A 17485-nucleotide genomic window follows, 5' to 3' on the forward strand; every position below is an offset into this window, starting at 1 on the left:
GTAAAAGAACAGAAATTATAACAAACTGTCTCTCAGACCACAGTGCAATCAAACTAGAACTCCGGATTAAGAAACTCACTCAAAATCACTCAACTACTTGGAAACTTAACAACCTGCTCCTGAATCACTACTGGGTACATAACGAAATGAAGACAGAAATAAAGATGTTCTTTGAAACCAATGAGAACAAAGGCACAACATACCAGAATCTCTGGGACACATTTAAAGCAGTGTGTACAGGGAAATTTATAGCACTAAATGCCCACAAGAGAAAGCAGGAAAGATCTAAAATTAACACCCTAACACCACAATTAAAAGAGCTAGAGAAGCAAGAGCAAACACATTCAAAAGCTAGCAGAAAGCAAGAAATAACTAAGATCAGAGCAGAACTAAAGGAGATAGAGATACAAAAACCCTCCAAAAAAATCAATGAATCCAGGAGCTGGTTTTTTGAAAAGCTCAACAAAATTGATAGACTGCTAGCAAGACTAATAAAGAAGACAAGAGAGAAGAATCAAATAGACGCAATAAAAAAATGATAAAGCGGATGTCACCACCGACCCCACAGAAATACAAACTACCATCAAAGAATACTATAAACACCTCTACGCAAATAAACTAGAAAACCTAGAAGAAATAGATAAATTCCTGGACACATACACCATTCCAAGACTAAACCAGGAAGAAGCTGAATCCTTGAATAGACCAATAACAGGCTCTGAAATTGAGGCAATAATAGCCTACCAACCAAAAAAACACCAGGACCAGACGGATTCACAGTTGAATTCTACCAGAGGTACAGAGAGGAGCTGAGTACCATTCCTTCTGAAACTATTCCAATCAATAGAAAATGAGGGAATCCTCGCTAACATATTTTATGAGGCAAGCATCATCCTGATCCCAAACCTGGCAGAGACACAATAAAAAAGGAGAATTTTAGACCAATATCCCTGATGAACATCAATGCAAAAATCTTCAATAAAATACTGGCAAACCGAATCCAGCAGCACATCAAAAAGCTTATACACCACGATCAAGTGGGCTTCATCCCTGGAATGCAAGGCTGGTTCAACTCACGCAAATCAATAAACGTAATCCATCACATAAACAGAACCAAAGACAAAAACCACGATTATCTCAATAGATGCAGAAAAGGCCTTCGACAAAATTTAGCAGTCCTTCATGCTAAAAACTCTCAATAAACTATGTATTGATGGGACGTATCTCAAAATAGTAAGAGCTATTTATGACAAACCCACAGCCAAAATCATACTGAATGGGCAAAAACTAGAAGCATTCCGTTTGAAAACTGGCACAAGACAGGGATGCCCTCTCTCACCACTCCTATTCAAAGGTCTGGCCAGGGCAATCAGGCAGGAAAAAGAAATAAAGGGTATTCAATTAGGAAAAGAGGAAGTCAAATTGTCCCTGTTTGCAGATGACATGATTGTATATTTAGAAAACCCCATCATCTCAGCTCAAAATCTCCTTAAGCTGATAAGCAACTTCAGCAAAGTCTCAGGATACAAAATCAATGTGCAAAAATCACAAGCATTCCTATACACCAATAACAGATAATCAGAGAGTCAAATCATCAGTGAACTCTTATTCACAATTGCTTCAAAGAGAATAAAATATCTTGGAATCCAACTTACAAGGGATGTGAAGGACCTCTTCAAGGAGAACTACAAACCACTGCTCAATGAAATAAAAGAGGACACAAACAAATGGAAGAACATTCCATGCTCATGGGTAGGAAGAATCAATATCGTGAAAATGGCCATACTGCCCAAGGTAATTTATAGATTCAATGCCATCCCCATTAAGCTACCAATGACTTTTTTCACAGAATTAGAAAAAACTACTTTAAAGTTCATATGGTTTAAAGTTCAAAAAAGAGCCTGCATTGCCAAGAGAATCCTAAACCAAAAGAACAAAGCTGGAGGCATCATGCTACCTGACTTCAAACTATACTACAAGGCTACAGTAACCAAAACAGCATGGTACTGGTACCAAAACAGAGATATAGAACAATGGAACAGAACAGAGCCCTCAGAAATAATACCACACATCTACAACCATCTGAACTTTGACAAACCTGACAAAAAAATGGGGAAAGGATTCCCTATTTAATAAATAGTGCTGGGAAAACTGGCTAGCCATATGTGGAAAGCTGAAACTGGATGCCTTCCTTACACTTTATACAAAAATTAATTCAAGATGGATTAAAGACTTAAATGTTAGACCTAAAACCATAAAAACCCTAGAAGAAAACCTAGGCAATACCATTCAGGCCATAGGCATGGGCAAGGACTTCATGACTAAAACACCAAAAGCAATGGCAACAAAAGCCAAAATTGACATATGGGATCTAATTAAACTAAAGAGCTTCTGCACAGCAAAAGAAACAACCATCAGAGTGAACAGGCAACCTACAGAACAGGAGAAAATTTTTACAATCTACCCAACTGACAAAGGGCTAATATCCAGAATCTACAAAGAACTTAAACAAATTTACAAGAAAAAATCAAACAACCCCATCAAAAAGTGGGTGAAGCATATGAAGAGATGACACTTCTCAAAAGAAGACATTTATGCAGCCAACACATGAAAAAATGCTCATCATCACTGGCCATCAGAGAAATGCAAATCAAAACCACAACGATATACCATCTCACCCCAGTTAGAATGGCGATCATTAAAAAGTCAGGAAACAACAGGTGCTGGAGAGGATGTGGAGAAATAGGAACGCTTTTACACTGTTGGTGGGACTGTAAACTAGTTCAACCATTGTGGAAGACAGTGTGGTGATTCCTCAAGGATCTAGAACTAGAAATACCATTTGACCCAGCCATCCCATTACTGGATACACACCCAAAGGATTATAAATCATGCTGCTAGAAAGACACATGCACACGTATGTTTACTGTGGCACTATTCACAATAGCAAAGACTTGGAACCAACCCAAATGTCCCATCAGTGACAGACTGGATTAAGAAAATGTGGCACATATACACCATGGAATACTATGCAGCCATTAAAAAAGGATAAGTTCATGTCCTTTGTAGGGACACGGATGAAGCTGGAAGCCATCATTCTCAGCAAACTATCACAAGGACAAAAAACTAAACACCGCATGTTCTCACTCACAGGTGGGAATTGAACAATGAGAACACTTGGACACAGGGTGGGGAACATCACACACCGGGGCCTGTCATGGGGTGGGGGGAGTAGGGAGAGATAGCATTAGGAGATTATACCTAATGTAAATGACCAGTTAATGGGTGCAGCACACCAATATGGCACATGTATACAAATGTAACAAACCTGCACATTGTGTACCTGTACCCTGTAAGTTAAAGTATAATGGAAAAACAAAACAAACCAACTCCATTTCTACAAATAGGAAACATACGCGCAGTTATTCACTAGGGAGATCTGTAACAGTGAAACACTGGGAACAGTCTAAATGCGCGGCCGGGTACCCTGCTGCCTGTAGAGGGTCAGGCCAGACAAACCAGCACCACGGTAACAAACTAATCGTGTCCCAGGTGCGGTGGCTCACGCCTGTAATTCCAGCACTTTGGGAGGCCGAGGCGGGCAGATCACCTGAGGTCGGGAGTTCAAGACCAGCCTGACCAACATGGAGAAACCCCATCTCTACTAAAAACACAAAATTAGCCAGGGTGGTGGCGCATGCCTGTAATCCCAGCTACTCAGGAGGCTGAGGTAGAAGATTCACTTGAACCCGGGAGGTGGAGGTTGCAGTGAGCTAAGATCGCGCCATTGCACTCCAGCCTGGGCAAAAAGAGCGAAACTCCATCTCCAAAAAAAAAAGAAAGAAAACTAACCGTGGCAAGCCCCATGGGCACCTGCACGACACAGGGCACAGGTGATATGCTGCCTTTCACAGGCCCTACCTAAGGGGCCCCTGGCTGTGGGCAGAGCCATAGGGTGTGGACACCTGAGGCGCGTCCAAAAAGGACCAGAGAGAAGGCGGAGAAGGCTCCAGTGAGAGGCAGAAATAGGGACAGAGAGGGTGTTTCCAGAGCAGGGGATGCCACAGTGGGTCAGGAGAGCAGTGTTGTGGGAGAGCACCCTGGCGTGTGAGTTGCCTGAGCTAGAAGAGCTGGCGGGAAGGCGGAGAGGGATTTGGGGGCTAGAGAAGTGCGAAGCGAGCGGGGATGTAGGTGCGAGCACTCTGCTCCAGGGCCCCGAAGACCAGCAACTGCAGAGAAGGGTAAGGGCACAGGGCAGCTGCAAGTGTGAACCAAAAAGCAGCCCCTCCACTAAATGGAGAAGGTGCTGAGGTCAGGAAAGCTTGATGGGTCATGGTTCTGGTTCACCGCCTCCCATGGCCTGTCACACTCCAGAAAAATCTCTTCCCAAAAAACCACCTGTGGGCACACATGCCAGGCTGCACCTGTTCCCATGCACATCCTCTGCTGCCCTGAGCAGGCACCAGGGAAACGTGAGCCCCAACCCCCACGAAGCGGCAGGCACCTTACCTAGCGATGGCAGAGCACTCGATGTGCCAGCCTGGCCTCCCAGGTCCCCAGGGAGAGGCCCAGAACACCTCCTGGGGTTTGGCCGCCTTCCACAGGGCAAAGTCACTGGCATGACGCTTGTCAGAGTCCGCTGCAGATGACAAACAGTGCATCAGCGGAAGGAAGCTCAGTCACCCCACCATGGATAACGTTCACCCCTACCACACCTCCAGTTACCCCACCACGGAAACTCAATCATCCCACTACCGAAACCCAGTCAGTCACCCCACCATGGAAACCCAGTCACCCCCACCACAGAAACCCAGTCATCCCACCACAGAAACCCAGACAGTCACCCCCACCACGGACACCCAGACAGTCACCCCACCACGGACACCCAGTCACCCCCACCACAGAAACCCAGTCATCCCACCACGGAAACCCAGACAGTCACTCCCACCACGGAAACCCAGTCGCCCCACCACAGAAACCCAGTTACCCTACCATGGAAACTCAATCACCCCACCACGGAAACCCAGTCACCCCCACCACAGAAACCCACAGTCACCCCCACCACGGAAACCCAGACAGTCACCCCCACCACAGAAACCCAGACAGTCACCCCCACCACGGAAACCCAGTCACCCCACCATGGAAACTCAGTCACCCAGTCACCCCACCACAGATGCCCAGACTGTCACCCCACCAGGGAAGCCGAGGCTGTCACCAGCACCTCACCCCCACCACAGAAACCCAGATAGTCACCCCCCACCACAGAAGCCCAGCCAGTCACCCTCACCAGGGAAACCCAGCCAGCCACCCCGACAGAAGCCCCTCCAGCTGCCGGTGGGCAGCGCGCCCCGGGTTGCTTCTCTTTGAAGGAGCCCTGCACTTCTTGCTCACTCCTGTTTCACCCACATGAGGAACAGGAGCACCGGCAACGCTTTCATCTCAGATGCCCCAGCGCACAGGGAGAGGTGGGCGGCCGGGAACCCACAGAGGCTCATTTCTCAGGAATGTACTGTGGACTGGGTGGGGTTTTCCCATTTTTCCTTATTCTGTCTTACGAGAAATGCTCTGTTTATCAGTAACTGAGTTTCAGGGCTGTTTTTTTCCAAAAAGATACTAATCACACAGAGTGAAAAATGTGTGATCATGTCAGGAAACACGGCTGGTGGACCCGAGACTCTGAGCGACGTGCCCGTCACCGTGTGGCGAGGCTGCCAGGGGTGCATGCTCACCAAAACCCACTGTCCCATCTGCCCAGGACAGGCATGCCCCATGTGCACGACGTCCTGACATCACCCTTTCCACCCGGGAGCGCTGACACAGGCGTCCGTCACCTTTGATGCATTTAAAGAGGCTGAACCGTTTTGGCGCGGACACGGATACTTTCTCTGGGTCGGACCGGACAGGCTATGTTTTCATGGCTAGTCATTTCAGTAAGGATAACATCCTGTGGGCACCCGAGCAAACAGAACAATTCCTACACAGTGCATGGAAAATGAGAGCATCAGTAACACCCTATGCTGAAGGAAAATACTTAAGGACAGAAAATGTGGCCAAGGATTGTATTTCCAGCCAAACTGACTCTGAGGTGGAAGGCAGCACACTGTCATCCACAGGCACAAATTCAGGGAAGACTGTTCCCAAGAAAGGGCTCTTTCTTCAGAAAGTGCTGGGGAATGAGCTCCAAAAACAACAGGGAGAACGCGGACCTGGAGACGGCAGGAATGGGGGAGAGTGGACGGGGCTGCAGGAGGCAGCGCAGGCAGAGGCTGGGCACTCCGACACACAGACACGTGGGGGCGGGGAGGAGGCACGTGCATGGGAACCTTATAATCGTGGTCAAGCCTAGGGCACGGCTGGTCCATGATGGACTAAAGCAGGTGGATGCCCACTGGGTATCCTGTCACGCCTGGTGTCCTTAAAGGCCAGGATTTGCCACGGGGAAAAGGGAACCACACATGTGAACAGACAGAGGGGTTAATGAAACCCCGTGGCACGGAATTTGAGTATCAGTGCGACCTACGGAGCAGATGTGTTCATCACCTCAGTCTACGGGAGAGGCCAGGAAACGACGACAGACGGCAGCAACGAGCATCCGTGGTGCCCACGCTGTGTTCTCAAAACACCGCTTCCCATCAAAAGAAAAACGGGAGCCGGGCGCGGTGGCTCACGCCTAGAAACTCAGGACGACTTTGGGAGGCCGAGGCTGGTGGATCACCTGAGGTCAGGAGTTCGAGACCAGCCTGACCAATATGATGAAACCGCGTCTCTACTAAAAATACAAAAATTAGCCAGGCATGGTGGCGAGCACCTGTAATCCCAGCTACTCTGGAGGCTGAGGCAGGAGAATCGCTTGAGCCCGGGAGGCAGGGGTTGCAGTGAGCCGAGATCACGCCATTGCACTCCAGCCTGAACAACAGTGACACTCTGTCTCAAAAAAAAAAAGAAAGGAAAGGAAAGGAAAGGAAACGAAAGGAAAAAGGAAAAGGGAAAGGGAAAAGGAAAAGAAGGGAAAGAAAGAAAAGAGAAAAATGGGGCTCCCAGGAAAAACAGCTTATTTCAAGATGAGCCACGAATATCTTACCATATCGGACAGCCACAAAACTATCAACTACAACAGGGCTGAGTGTAAGGGACTTGGGAGTTGCTCCCATCAGCAAAAGAGGGGGCAAGCCGAGGCTCAATAAGGTGACGGCAGCAATGGATTAAAACAGCACGTGCAGTGAAGCCCACGAGCTCTCAACAATGAAAGAACAGGAACTGGTCACCGCCAGAGGAAGATATGGAAGCCAACTCCTTATTTTGAAAACTGGTCAATTAAGGAAAAGGTCCTACCTTTCTTATACAAACCGTACCACCGAGTAACCAGACGACAGTCTGCCTGTATAAAAGTATTCCAGCAAATGGGCCAGGCGTGGTGGCTTACACCTATAACCCCAGTACTTTGGGAGGCCGAGGGGAGTGATCACCTGAGGTCAGGAGTTCAAGACCACCCTGGCCAACATGGTGAAACCCCATCTCTACTAAAAATACAAACATTAGCTGGGTGTGATGGCATGCCCCTATAATCCCAACTACTTTGGAGGCTGAGGCAGGGAGAATTGCTTGAACCTGGGAGGTGGAGGTTGCAGTGAACCGAGATCATGCCACTGCACTCCAGCCTGGGCAACAGAGCGAGATTCCATCTCAAAAAACAAACAAACAAACAAACAAACAAAAAAGGCATTCCAGCAAATAAAGCAGAAATGATAGAATGGGAGTCGCGTCACCATGCAACCTCTTTTTGCAGTGAAGGATCTAAGCCTAGAGCGGCCAGTGCTGCTCACACACAGAGAGGTACAGCCCTTACGTGTCTCCCAGTGAGGAATACACCACCTACAAAGTAGCCTTCTCCAGAAATTTAGAACTGGATTAAGCCTCTAGATTCAACTACCAATTTGCAAAAAACACACAGGACAGAGGGAAATGTTACAGACACTCCAAAACTCAGAGCAGGCGAAATCCCACTGTGGGAACCGTGAGACACATGATGTTTCTACCGCAAACGAGCAGCAAGGAGGAAAAGCCAGGGGAGGGACGTAAGGACTAAAAACAAGAAGACACAAATAAGAAACAGCTAAGGCTAAGTGTCGCGTTTAGGGACATGTGTTTGAGCAATTAAACCCACTCAGAAAGATGAGGAGGTGGCCGCTGTCAGAGTTAGGGCAGTAGTTGCCCCCAAAGCAGGGCAGGGAGGCTGGTGGCCAGGGCGTGGGACCCGGAGGACCCAGGTACCTTCACTCCCTTGCCATTGTTGTCTCCTTCCACTAGGGGGTGACCGCAGGGTCTCCACTGAACACAAATTCACTGAGCTGGGCATTTTTGTTTGTTTGGTAAAGACAGCAAGGGGGTCTCACTACATTGCCCAGGCTGGTCTTGAACTCCCGGCCTCGAGTGATCCTCCCACCCTGGCCTCCTAAAGTGCTGGGATTACAGGTGTGAGCCACCATGCTCAACCAAGTTGGACATTTTTAATAGTGTTTTCTATTGTGTTATTATAACAAGTTAAATTTAAAATTAAAAAGAAAACACCATTGCTTTGGAAATAACATACACTAACGCATTAAAATCTTTTTTCACCATATGTAAAAATGGTGGTTTTATTATCTTTGTTTTGTATAATTCTATTTCCTAATTTTGTACCATTATAAATTATATAAATATGTTGCTTTTGTATAAGAAAATATTTATTTTAAAAAGCACGGCTGTGAAGATGTGGAATGACGGAATCATTCCTCACTGGTGGGGATGCAAAATGGTGCAGCCGCTCTGGAAGAAGCTGGGCAGTTTCTTACACAAATAAGGCTCTTTCCAGAGGACCCAGCAATTGTGCTCCTTGGTATTTGCCCAAATGAGCTGAAAACCTGCACATGGATGTTTACAGCAGCTTTATTCATAATTGCCAAAACTCAGAAGCAGTGAAGATGCCCTTCAGTAGGTGAGTGGGTAAGCTGCTGTAAATTCAGACACTGGGATGTGACTCAGTGTTAAAGAGAAACGAGCTCTCAGCCATGAAAAGACATGGAGGAAAATTACTGTGTATTCCTAAGTGAGAGAAGCCGTTCTGAGAAGGGTGCACAGTGTATGACTCCAACTATACGACAATCTAGAAAAGGCAAAACTAGAGACTGTGGAAAGACCAGGGATTTCCAGGGATGGGAAAGAGGGAGGGATGAGCAGACGGACCACAGAGGATTTTTCAGGGCAGTGCAAATATCCTGTGTGATGCTGTAACGGTGGAAATATGTCACTATACATTCACCCAAACCCAGAGCACACAGCGCCAAGAGTGAACCCTGACGCCAACTCCGGTCTCTGGGCGAACCTGATGTGTCAATGGTGGGGGATGCTGACAGTGTGGGGGACGATGTGCAGGGTAGCAGGTAGAGAGGAATTCTCCGTACCTTACTCTCAAATTTGCTGTGAAGCTAAAATGGCTCTAAAAAACAAATCTATTAAATAAATAATTTTTAAAAACCTTCCTGATGCCAGAATGTACAACTCTCAGAAACTTCTCCACATGTGTTAAGCACAGCCCACATGGCCTGCTGGCAGCCACGCCTCACACGCGCTGGCAGCCACGCCTCACACGTGGAAGACATGGGCTTCCGTGTTCCGGCCCGTGCAGGGAGTGGGACAGGACAGCACAGAGGGTGAAGGAACGAACCTGGGGGGTCAGTGCTGTGGATGATTAGGATTCATCAGCATAGTTTATGGGGCAGAAAGACAGTGCCTAAAACCAGAAACACCTTGAACAATCTCTGGGGTTTGTCCCTGTTATTCTTGTTTGGTTCCCTCAAACACTACACTTTTCAAATTATTTTAAATTTAGTTCCATATACTGCACTTACTATTTCTTCTCCATAAAAATGGTTTTGACCTAATAACTCCCTGGAATAGAATAGAGCAAGGAAGAGATTCAAATAGATTGGAAGTTTAACACACGGTTAAGATACATATGGGAATTAAACGTACGGTAACAGCAAAACACAGAAGAATGCGGAAATATGACGGACGTGTATGAGGTTTGCATGTGCACTGAAAATCCTGCGAAGGAAACAGGAGACCAGCACTGTCTCCAGGGAGTGCAGCCAGGCGCACTGGTGGCGGGGGTGGACGATGCCCTACTTGCCATTTGAACTTTATGCCTCACAAGCTGGAGTCATCCAGAGAAACCGAATTAAATTTAAAACACAGGTGGCACCTGGGTACCGCCAGTGTCTGAGCAAATGGAGGGGTCTGCACTCCAGATCTCATCTCCCCAGAACTGGGACCCGAGGCAGAGGTCAGGGACCCACAGGGCTGAGCCCGGCCAACCCACCTGGCTCTCCAACTGGACCAGGGACCACGCCGACCAGTTTGCCATACTTGTCTCCTCTAGACTTCAGATCGAAGTACACATTGCCTGTTTATAAAGGCAATTATGAATCCATCACTTCTCAGTCTAAATATCAGCATATAGACAAGCTTAACATCTAACAAGTAATTAGAATGTAAATACAGAACATAGCATTTGGCCCCAATATACATGTATAGTATTTATATTTTTATAGACAGGGTCTTGCTATGTTGCTCAGCCTGGAGTGCAGCGGTATAATCATAGCTCACTACAGCCTTGAACTCCTGGGCTCAGGCAGTCTTCCCACCTCAACCTTCCCAGTAGGTGGAACTACAGGCAGGACACCATGCCTGGCTTTATATATATATATATATATATTTTTTTTTTTTTTGAGACGGAGTCTCGCTCTCGCCCAGGCTGGAGTGCAGTGGCTGGATCTCAGCTCACTGCAAGCTTCGCCTCCCGGGTTCACGGCATTCTCCTGCGTCAGCCTCCTGAGTAGCTGGGACTACAGGTGCCCGCCACCTCGCCCGGCTAGTTTTTTGTATTTTTTAGTAGAGACGGGGTTTCACCGTGTTAGCCGGGATGGTCTCGATCTCCTGACCTCGTGATCCGCCCGCCTTGGCCTCCCAAAGTGCTGGGATTACAGGCGTGAGCCACCGCGCCCGGCCGGCTTAATATATTTTTTAACCAGAATTAAAAACAATACTATATCATAAATGCATGATTTGGACACATCATGAGTACACAGATATGAAAGTGAAAACACAAATGTAGTTCTCTGTAAACTGCTGAGACAATTATTTAATTAGAAAAAAGAAAGTGTTATCACTGACCTTCATTTAGATCTTGGGCTTTGTGTTCCATGCCAGTTAACAAAGACACTCTTTCTTTATGTTACACACCAGCTGGCAAAGACACTCCTTCTTTACCCAGTCATCTTCTAAAACTACCTTTTTACTCAGATTGAAAACATCATCTGGCTGGGCACGGTGGCTCGCGCCTCCAATCCCAAAACTCTGGGAGTCCGAGGCAGGAGGATTGTTTGAGCTGACGAGTTCAAGACCAGCCTGGGCAACATAATGAGACCCCATCTCTACCAAAAAACAAAACAAAACAAAACAAAACAAAACATACTGCATACTGAAACATCTGTGAGGCTGAGCGCCAAGGTCCACTTTGCAGACTGAGGTCGAAACCTTCGCCAGAGCCTCCTGCAAGCCTGGGCTGCCCTTGCCACTTCCACCACAAAGCCTTGGAAAGCAGAGCTGGGGAGGAGGCGCTCAGAGTGGGAGCTTTGTCAGGAAGCCAGCGCCACCAACCCATGCTCCAAGGCTGCCAGCCTGCAGCCGCTGTGTGTTCCAGGCCACGTGTCTCCCTAGGAAGGAGGCAATGCTCACCTGGGCTGCGACTATGGCCACTCTCAGTACCACAGATCTGCAGTCACCATCCAGCACCCTCGAACCACACAGCAGCATGTAGCTGTCCTCAGGGCCCAGGTGTGGGTGCAACTTTTAGCCTTCATACAGTCTGAGCCTTCACGTTCTTCTTTACTAATGCAGCTACTAATTTGCATCAGTACTGTCTTTCTCACTGCAGACACTGGTCTTGGTAAGGTCAAGGAAACTTTGCAACTGGCAAACACAAGCTGCACCCAGGACCTGCCTCCAGTCCTCGGCGCACAGGAACAGGACAGGCCCCCCTGAGCACAGCGGTCACTGGTGGGAGGAAAGGGCAGGGTGGCTTGGGCAAACAAAGCCAGGAGACGTTTCAACAGAAAACGCTGCCCTGTCTCTGCAGCGTCCTCCCTGGTCATTCAGGGTTGACCACTAAGCTGGCACTCGGTGCTGGGGATGAACCAGAGGACAGTAGGGAGACATCCAGGCCCTGGGAGCTGCTTTCTATAAAGTCAGAATACAAACAGTGCTTTGAGAGTGCTTCACTGGAGAGAATCCACTCCCTTAAACAGGGGAAACACTCCCCCTTCACTTTGGTTTATGTTATCAGTTTGCTGAACAAATTGTTTTTCAGCAAGAGTTCAAAGATCAAATTACAACCAAGCCCTTGTGGAACTGTCACAAAGTCCAAATTACTGGGGTTTGAGTGAATGTAAGTGTATTTTGAATTAATTACATTTATGCTATTATTAAATGTTTATAATAAAACACAATAATAAAACAACAAATAGCATTCATTCCTCAAGCCTGTGAAGACGAGAATCCCTAAAGACTCATGAATATTTATCAGTTTATTCCTAAAATGGAAGCACAGGCCCACATATCTTATTTCAAGTCACACAAAAGCGAAAAACTAATTCCTGTGTTTTCTGATGCAAAATCTAATTCAACCACCTAAGTCCTTAAAAAAGTTTTTCTTGGGAGGCTGAGGCAGGATAATTGCTTGAACCCGGGAGGCGGAGGTTGCAGTGAGCCAAGATTGTGCCACTGCACTGCAGCCTAGGTGACAGAGTAAGACTCCGTCTCAAAAAAAAAAAAAAAAAAGTTTTTCTTGGAAACAAACTCTAAATATACCACATTAGAACAAGTAAAAAGCTACTTCCATATGCAGAGCATACTGAACGGGTCCTCGGGGCCTCACGTGCTCATCTTATGCCCCCAGGCAGGACCCAGGAAGGACAGGAACGTCCAGGGCAGTACTTCATGTTTTCTGACTCACTGCAACAAACATTCAATACCCGCGTATCTTCAGCCGTGGGCTGGATGCTTTAAGGCGTCATTCAATAAAGCAAAAAGTTTTTATGGTCTGAGAATTTATGATCTAGACGGGGACAAAATACGAATACATTAAACAGCAAACTATGGCAGCGCAGAACTGGCGGCCACATGGTACAGCAGAGATACCAAGGCTGAGAAAGTAAGTTCACTTTCAACTGTGCTGGTGGAAGGAGAACTTCATGGAGAGACAAGATCGTGGTCAGGGTTTGCGGCCGGGATGGGTGGGATTTAGTTCAGATTTATGGAGATGCTTCATCATGGAAGCAGCAAAACAGCAGGACGCCAGCCTTGCCTGGGGGCCACCAGACAGATTAGTATCCGCCATCTGAGGAAAGCACTGGCAGTGAGCAACATGCCAATCTAAACACAGACCGCTGCGCAGGAAAACTGACCTGTCGGAGTCTCGAAAAGAGTCTACATGTACTTACCCAGAAAAAATGAAAAAGAGAAAAATAGAAAAAAGAAAGAGTCTATGAGGAAGGGAAAAAGTGAGGAGACTAAACCAACAAATGCACACGCAGCACATGCCCTTCATTAGATGACGGTGTGGGGAGGCGGGTGTCAAGCATAAAAGAAACCTGGGGACAAGTGAGTACATTTAATATGGAGAGGACATGCGAAGCTAGCCGCAAATTCTTCTCTGTCTTAGGTCTGACATTTGAACTCCTTTTATGCAGAGATGCATGTTGAAGTGTCAAGACTGACGCATCAGAACATCTGCAACTCACGTTTTTTTTTTTTTTTTTCCAGATAAGGTCTTGCTCTGTGTCCCAGGCTAGTGTGCAGTGGGACAATCACGGTTCACTGCAGCCTCGAACTTCCTGGGCTCAATCTATCCTCTCACCTCAGCCTCCTGAGTAGCTGAGTAGCTGAGACTACAGGAGCATGCCACCATGCTTAGCTAATTTTTATATTTTATTTTTGTAGAGAAGGGGTCTCTCCATGTTGCCCAGGCCAGTCCTGAACTCCTGGACTCAAGTGATCCACTTGCCTTAGCCTCCCAAAATGTTGGGATTACAGGTATCAGCCACGACGCCCAGCCCTGCAACTCACTTTTTTATTTTTATTTTTTGAGACAGAGTGTCACAATGTCACCCAGGCGGGAGTACGGTGATGTGATCTCAGCTCACTGCAAACTATGCCTTCTGGGTTCAAGCAATTCTCATGCCTCAGCCTCCGGAGTAGCTGGGACCACAGGCATGCGATACCAGGCCCGGCTGATTTTTTGTCTTCTTAGTAGAAACAAGGTTTTAACATGTTGCCCAGGCTGGTCTCAAATTCTTAGCCTCAAGTGATCCAACTGCCTCCATCTCCTAAAGTACTGGGATTACAGGCGTCAGCCACCACGCCTGACCCTGCAACTCACTCTTTTTTTCTTTTTTTTGCAGAGGGAGAGGGGACGGAGTCTTGCTCTGTCGCCAGGCTGGAGTACAGTGGTGTGATCTCGGCTCACTGCAACCTCCGACTCCCGCGACTCACTCTTAATGGCCTGTGAAAAAAATGATAGCCAAACAGAGGGGGATGACCTGGGCTGACTTTTAACAAGAAGGGAGCAGGTCTCTGGAGGTACTGTGTTTGTCCCCAACTTTTTGTGAGGAAAATATCTAAACAAAGATGAAATAACACATTGAACACCTGTATACCTATCACCTAGATTCCATGACTCTTACCAAGACTAGCTGTCCAGATGTTCGCCTCTCCCTGTGACTGGAAAAGATTTTTAGAAAGAATTAATTCAACCATTTTGCAAAGAGACACAATATCGTAGAAAACCCCACAACAGCTCTGCTGTTGGAATTCTATCAAGACAGACAGTAAATTTCAGTATGTTCCTGCAACTCATAAATATGTCCAGTTTCTCCAAATCCTAGTAATGTTTTAGTTTTAAGAACATAAACTGGACCAGCTTGGCCAACATAGTGAAACCTCATCTCTACTAAAAATACAAAAAAAAAAAAAAAAATGTAGCCGGGCATGGTGGCGCACACCTGTAGTCCAGCTACTCAGGAGGTTGAGACAGGAGAATCGCTGGAACCAGGGAGGCAGAGGTTGCAGTGAGCTGAGATCGCACCACTGTACTCCAGCCTGGGTGACAGAGTGAGACTGTCTCAGAAAAAAAAAAAAAAAAAAAAAAAGAACATAAACCCTACCTTTTGCTGTTGAATAAGCGTGCCCATGAGCAATGATTCCTTCAATGAAAGAAATTATCTGAGGAATATTTTCAGTTACCCTCAAGTACACCGTGGGTGGGAGAACCTGCAAAAAAGTGGAGACATGATCGTGTTTCCGTTGTGCAGAAGCACAGGTCAGCCAGCACCAGCTGTCACTGCTCACCCCTGTCACCCTCATGGTAGGAACAACCAGCCCCACACTTTACCTTCAGGGCTGCCATGTCCTGCTTGAAGTCTTCCTCATAAAGACTGGCAAGGGAAGCGGGGGAAATATTCATCTGCAGAAGGATTAGAATGTGCCCGTTAATGAGGCTGGGGCATTTGCAACAGAACCACCCAGACACAAGAATGCCCACCTGCGCAACACGACAGCAAACGTACCCCGGCCACCTCTGGTGAATGGGCTGGCCGTGGCCCCACTGTGCCTCGGCCTCAGTTTGCCCCTGCCCACTCACCAAAGCGGGGGCACTCATTTTAGGTACTGAACTTATACTAGTAGCTTAGCTAGAAAAAAAGGCTTATTGACCTTGCCTTCTGGTTAGAGAAGAAATAACGTCACAATTTCCATTACATAGTAAAAAACAAACCAGCTGGGTGCAGTGGCTCACGCCTGTAATCCCAACACTTTGGGAGGCCAAGACAGGAGGATTGTTTGGGCCCATGAGGTTGAAGCTGCAAACGGCCATGATCGCGCCACTGCAATCCCACCCTTGGCGACAGAGCAAGACCCCATCTCCAAAACAAAAGTAAAAATACAGTAAAATAGAAAACAAAACATAGCAAGGATCCTCCACTTTTCTAAGACAAGGGCAAAATCACCTTAGTCTAGTCTGTATGATAAGAAACTGGGTTCCTATTTTATCCCTTAATCCTCAGGAGAAAAAAAAATAGTCAAAAATATACTAAAGAGGCGGCTGGGCACCGTGGGTCACGCCTGCAATCCCAGCACTTTGGGAGACTAAGGCAGGCGGATGACACGAGGCCAGGAGTTCGAGACCAGCCTGGCCAACATGGTGAAACCCCGTCTCTGCTTAAAATATGAAAATTAGCCAGGTGTGGTGGTGCACACCTATAATCCCAGCTACTCAGGTGGTTGAGGCAGGAGAATCGCTTGAACCTGGGAGGCAGAGGTTGCAGTTAGCCAAGATGACACTCCAGCCTGGGTGACAGAGCAAGACTCTGTTCCAAAAAAAAAGAGAAAGATTAAAAAGGAACCTCTAAAGAAATATTTTGGAAGTAATTTAACACACTACAACTGGGATTTAATGGAGTATTCATTCCTCGGGTCCCATGGCTGGGTTTCTGGAGACAGACCACCAAATCAGTACAATCAATTCTGAATGTGGGTGCCTTGGGGGCACGCATCTGCAGCCCCTGCCACATTATCCAAGGAGGCTGGGACACAAGACGAGGTGTGCTCATGTTATTTCATAATTTCAATGAAAAACCCTACATGAACCGATGCACAAGACGCTGTGAAGCTCTGGAATGGAACTGGGCATCATAACTGCTGGTCCTGCTCAAGTGGCCCTTGGGCCTCCCAAGCCCAGCACCTGCCACCTGCTAGTCTCCCTGAGCCGCTCCATGCAGCCTCAGGAACCAAGTCTCCCCATTTCACAGGTGAAGGAATTACCACTCCAGGATACTGAGAAACTTTCTCAAGCACAATGCCACACGTGGGGCCAGGTCCCAACCATGTCACCCTGAGGCCCAGGGCTCTGAGTGGCATAGTCAATCCAGAAACCCCTGCCAATGAATACTCACTGAAGAAAGCAAGCTGGTAAACTCTGCATTGCTACCCAAGTGTTAAGTTTTGGGGTCTTGGGCAAATCAATAATCAAACCTCTTAGCCTTCAATTTCTTTACAGCATGGAGATATTCTACCTAATAACCCCCTTAGACTGCTAGAAGAACCACTGTGTGTATATATGGACAGGACAGCTTTGTAAAAGAAAACATTACATAAACACCACATTAAAGAGAGAAAATACACAGCACCCAGCACATAGTGGGTACTCCAAAACACTTCAGCCCCTATCTTGAGGTACAGCTTTGTGGCAAAGCAGACCTTTACAACAATAAATGAGTTAATATACGTCTATCCAGGGGACAAAAGATCAAAGGAAAAAGCCCAAAAATACTGTGTCTTCTTGCCGCTTCAGAAGTCTCAAATTCCACACAATTTTGGGCCTAAAGATCAGTGG

At 47.0% G+C, this 17485-nt stretch overlaps 1 protein-coding gene across 11 annotated transcripts in view; it reads right to left on the reverse strand.

The window, feature by feature from the left end:
• Window positions 1-17485, reverse strand: part of CARS2 (cysteinyl-tRNA synthetase 2, mitochondrial) — a 62155-nt gene that overhangs the window by 26915 nt on the left and 17755 nt on the right. For 10 of the 11 annotated variants that reach the window (XR_002518544.2, XM_003914079.3, XM_021929779.2 and 7 more), the window contains 4 exons: window positions 15488-15559; window positions 15261-15366; window positions 10358-10441; window positions 4510-4639 (listed from right to left, as the gene is read on the reverse strand). Coding sequence is in view for 10 of the 11 variants with exons in the window: in XM_003914079.3 (XP_003914128.1) it covers window positions 4510-4639; window positions 10358-10441; window positions 15261-15366; window positions 15488-15559 (392 nt within the window). In the remaining variant the exon portion in view is untranslated. The remainder of the gene's footprint in view (window positions 1-4509; window positions 4640-10357; window positions 10442-15260; window positions 15367-15487; window positions 15560-17485) is intronic. The other variant, XM_021929773.2, reaches the window with a different exon arrangement.

Source organism: Papio anubis, chromosome 15, assembly GCF_008728515.1.
Source record: "Papio anubis isolate 15944 chromosome 15, Panubis1.0, whole genome shotgun sequence".
In the NCBI taxonomy this organism is placed as follows: Eukaryota; Metazoa; Chordata; class Mammalia; order Primates; family Cercopithecidae; genus Papio; species Papio anubis.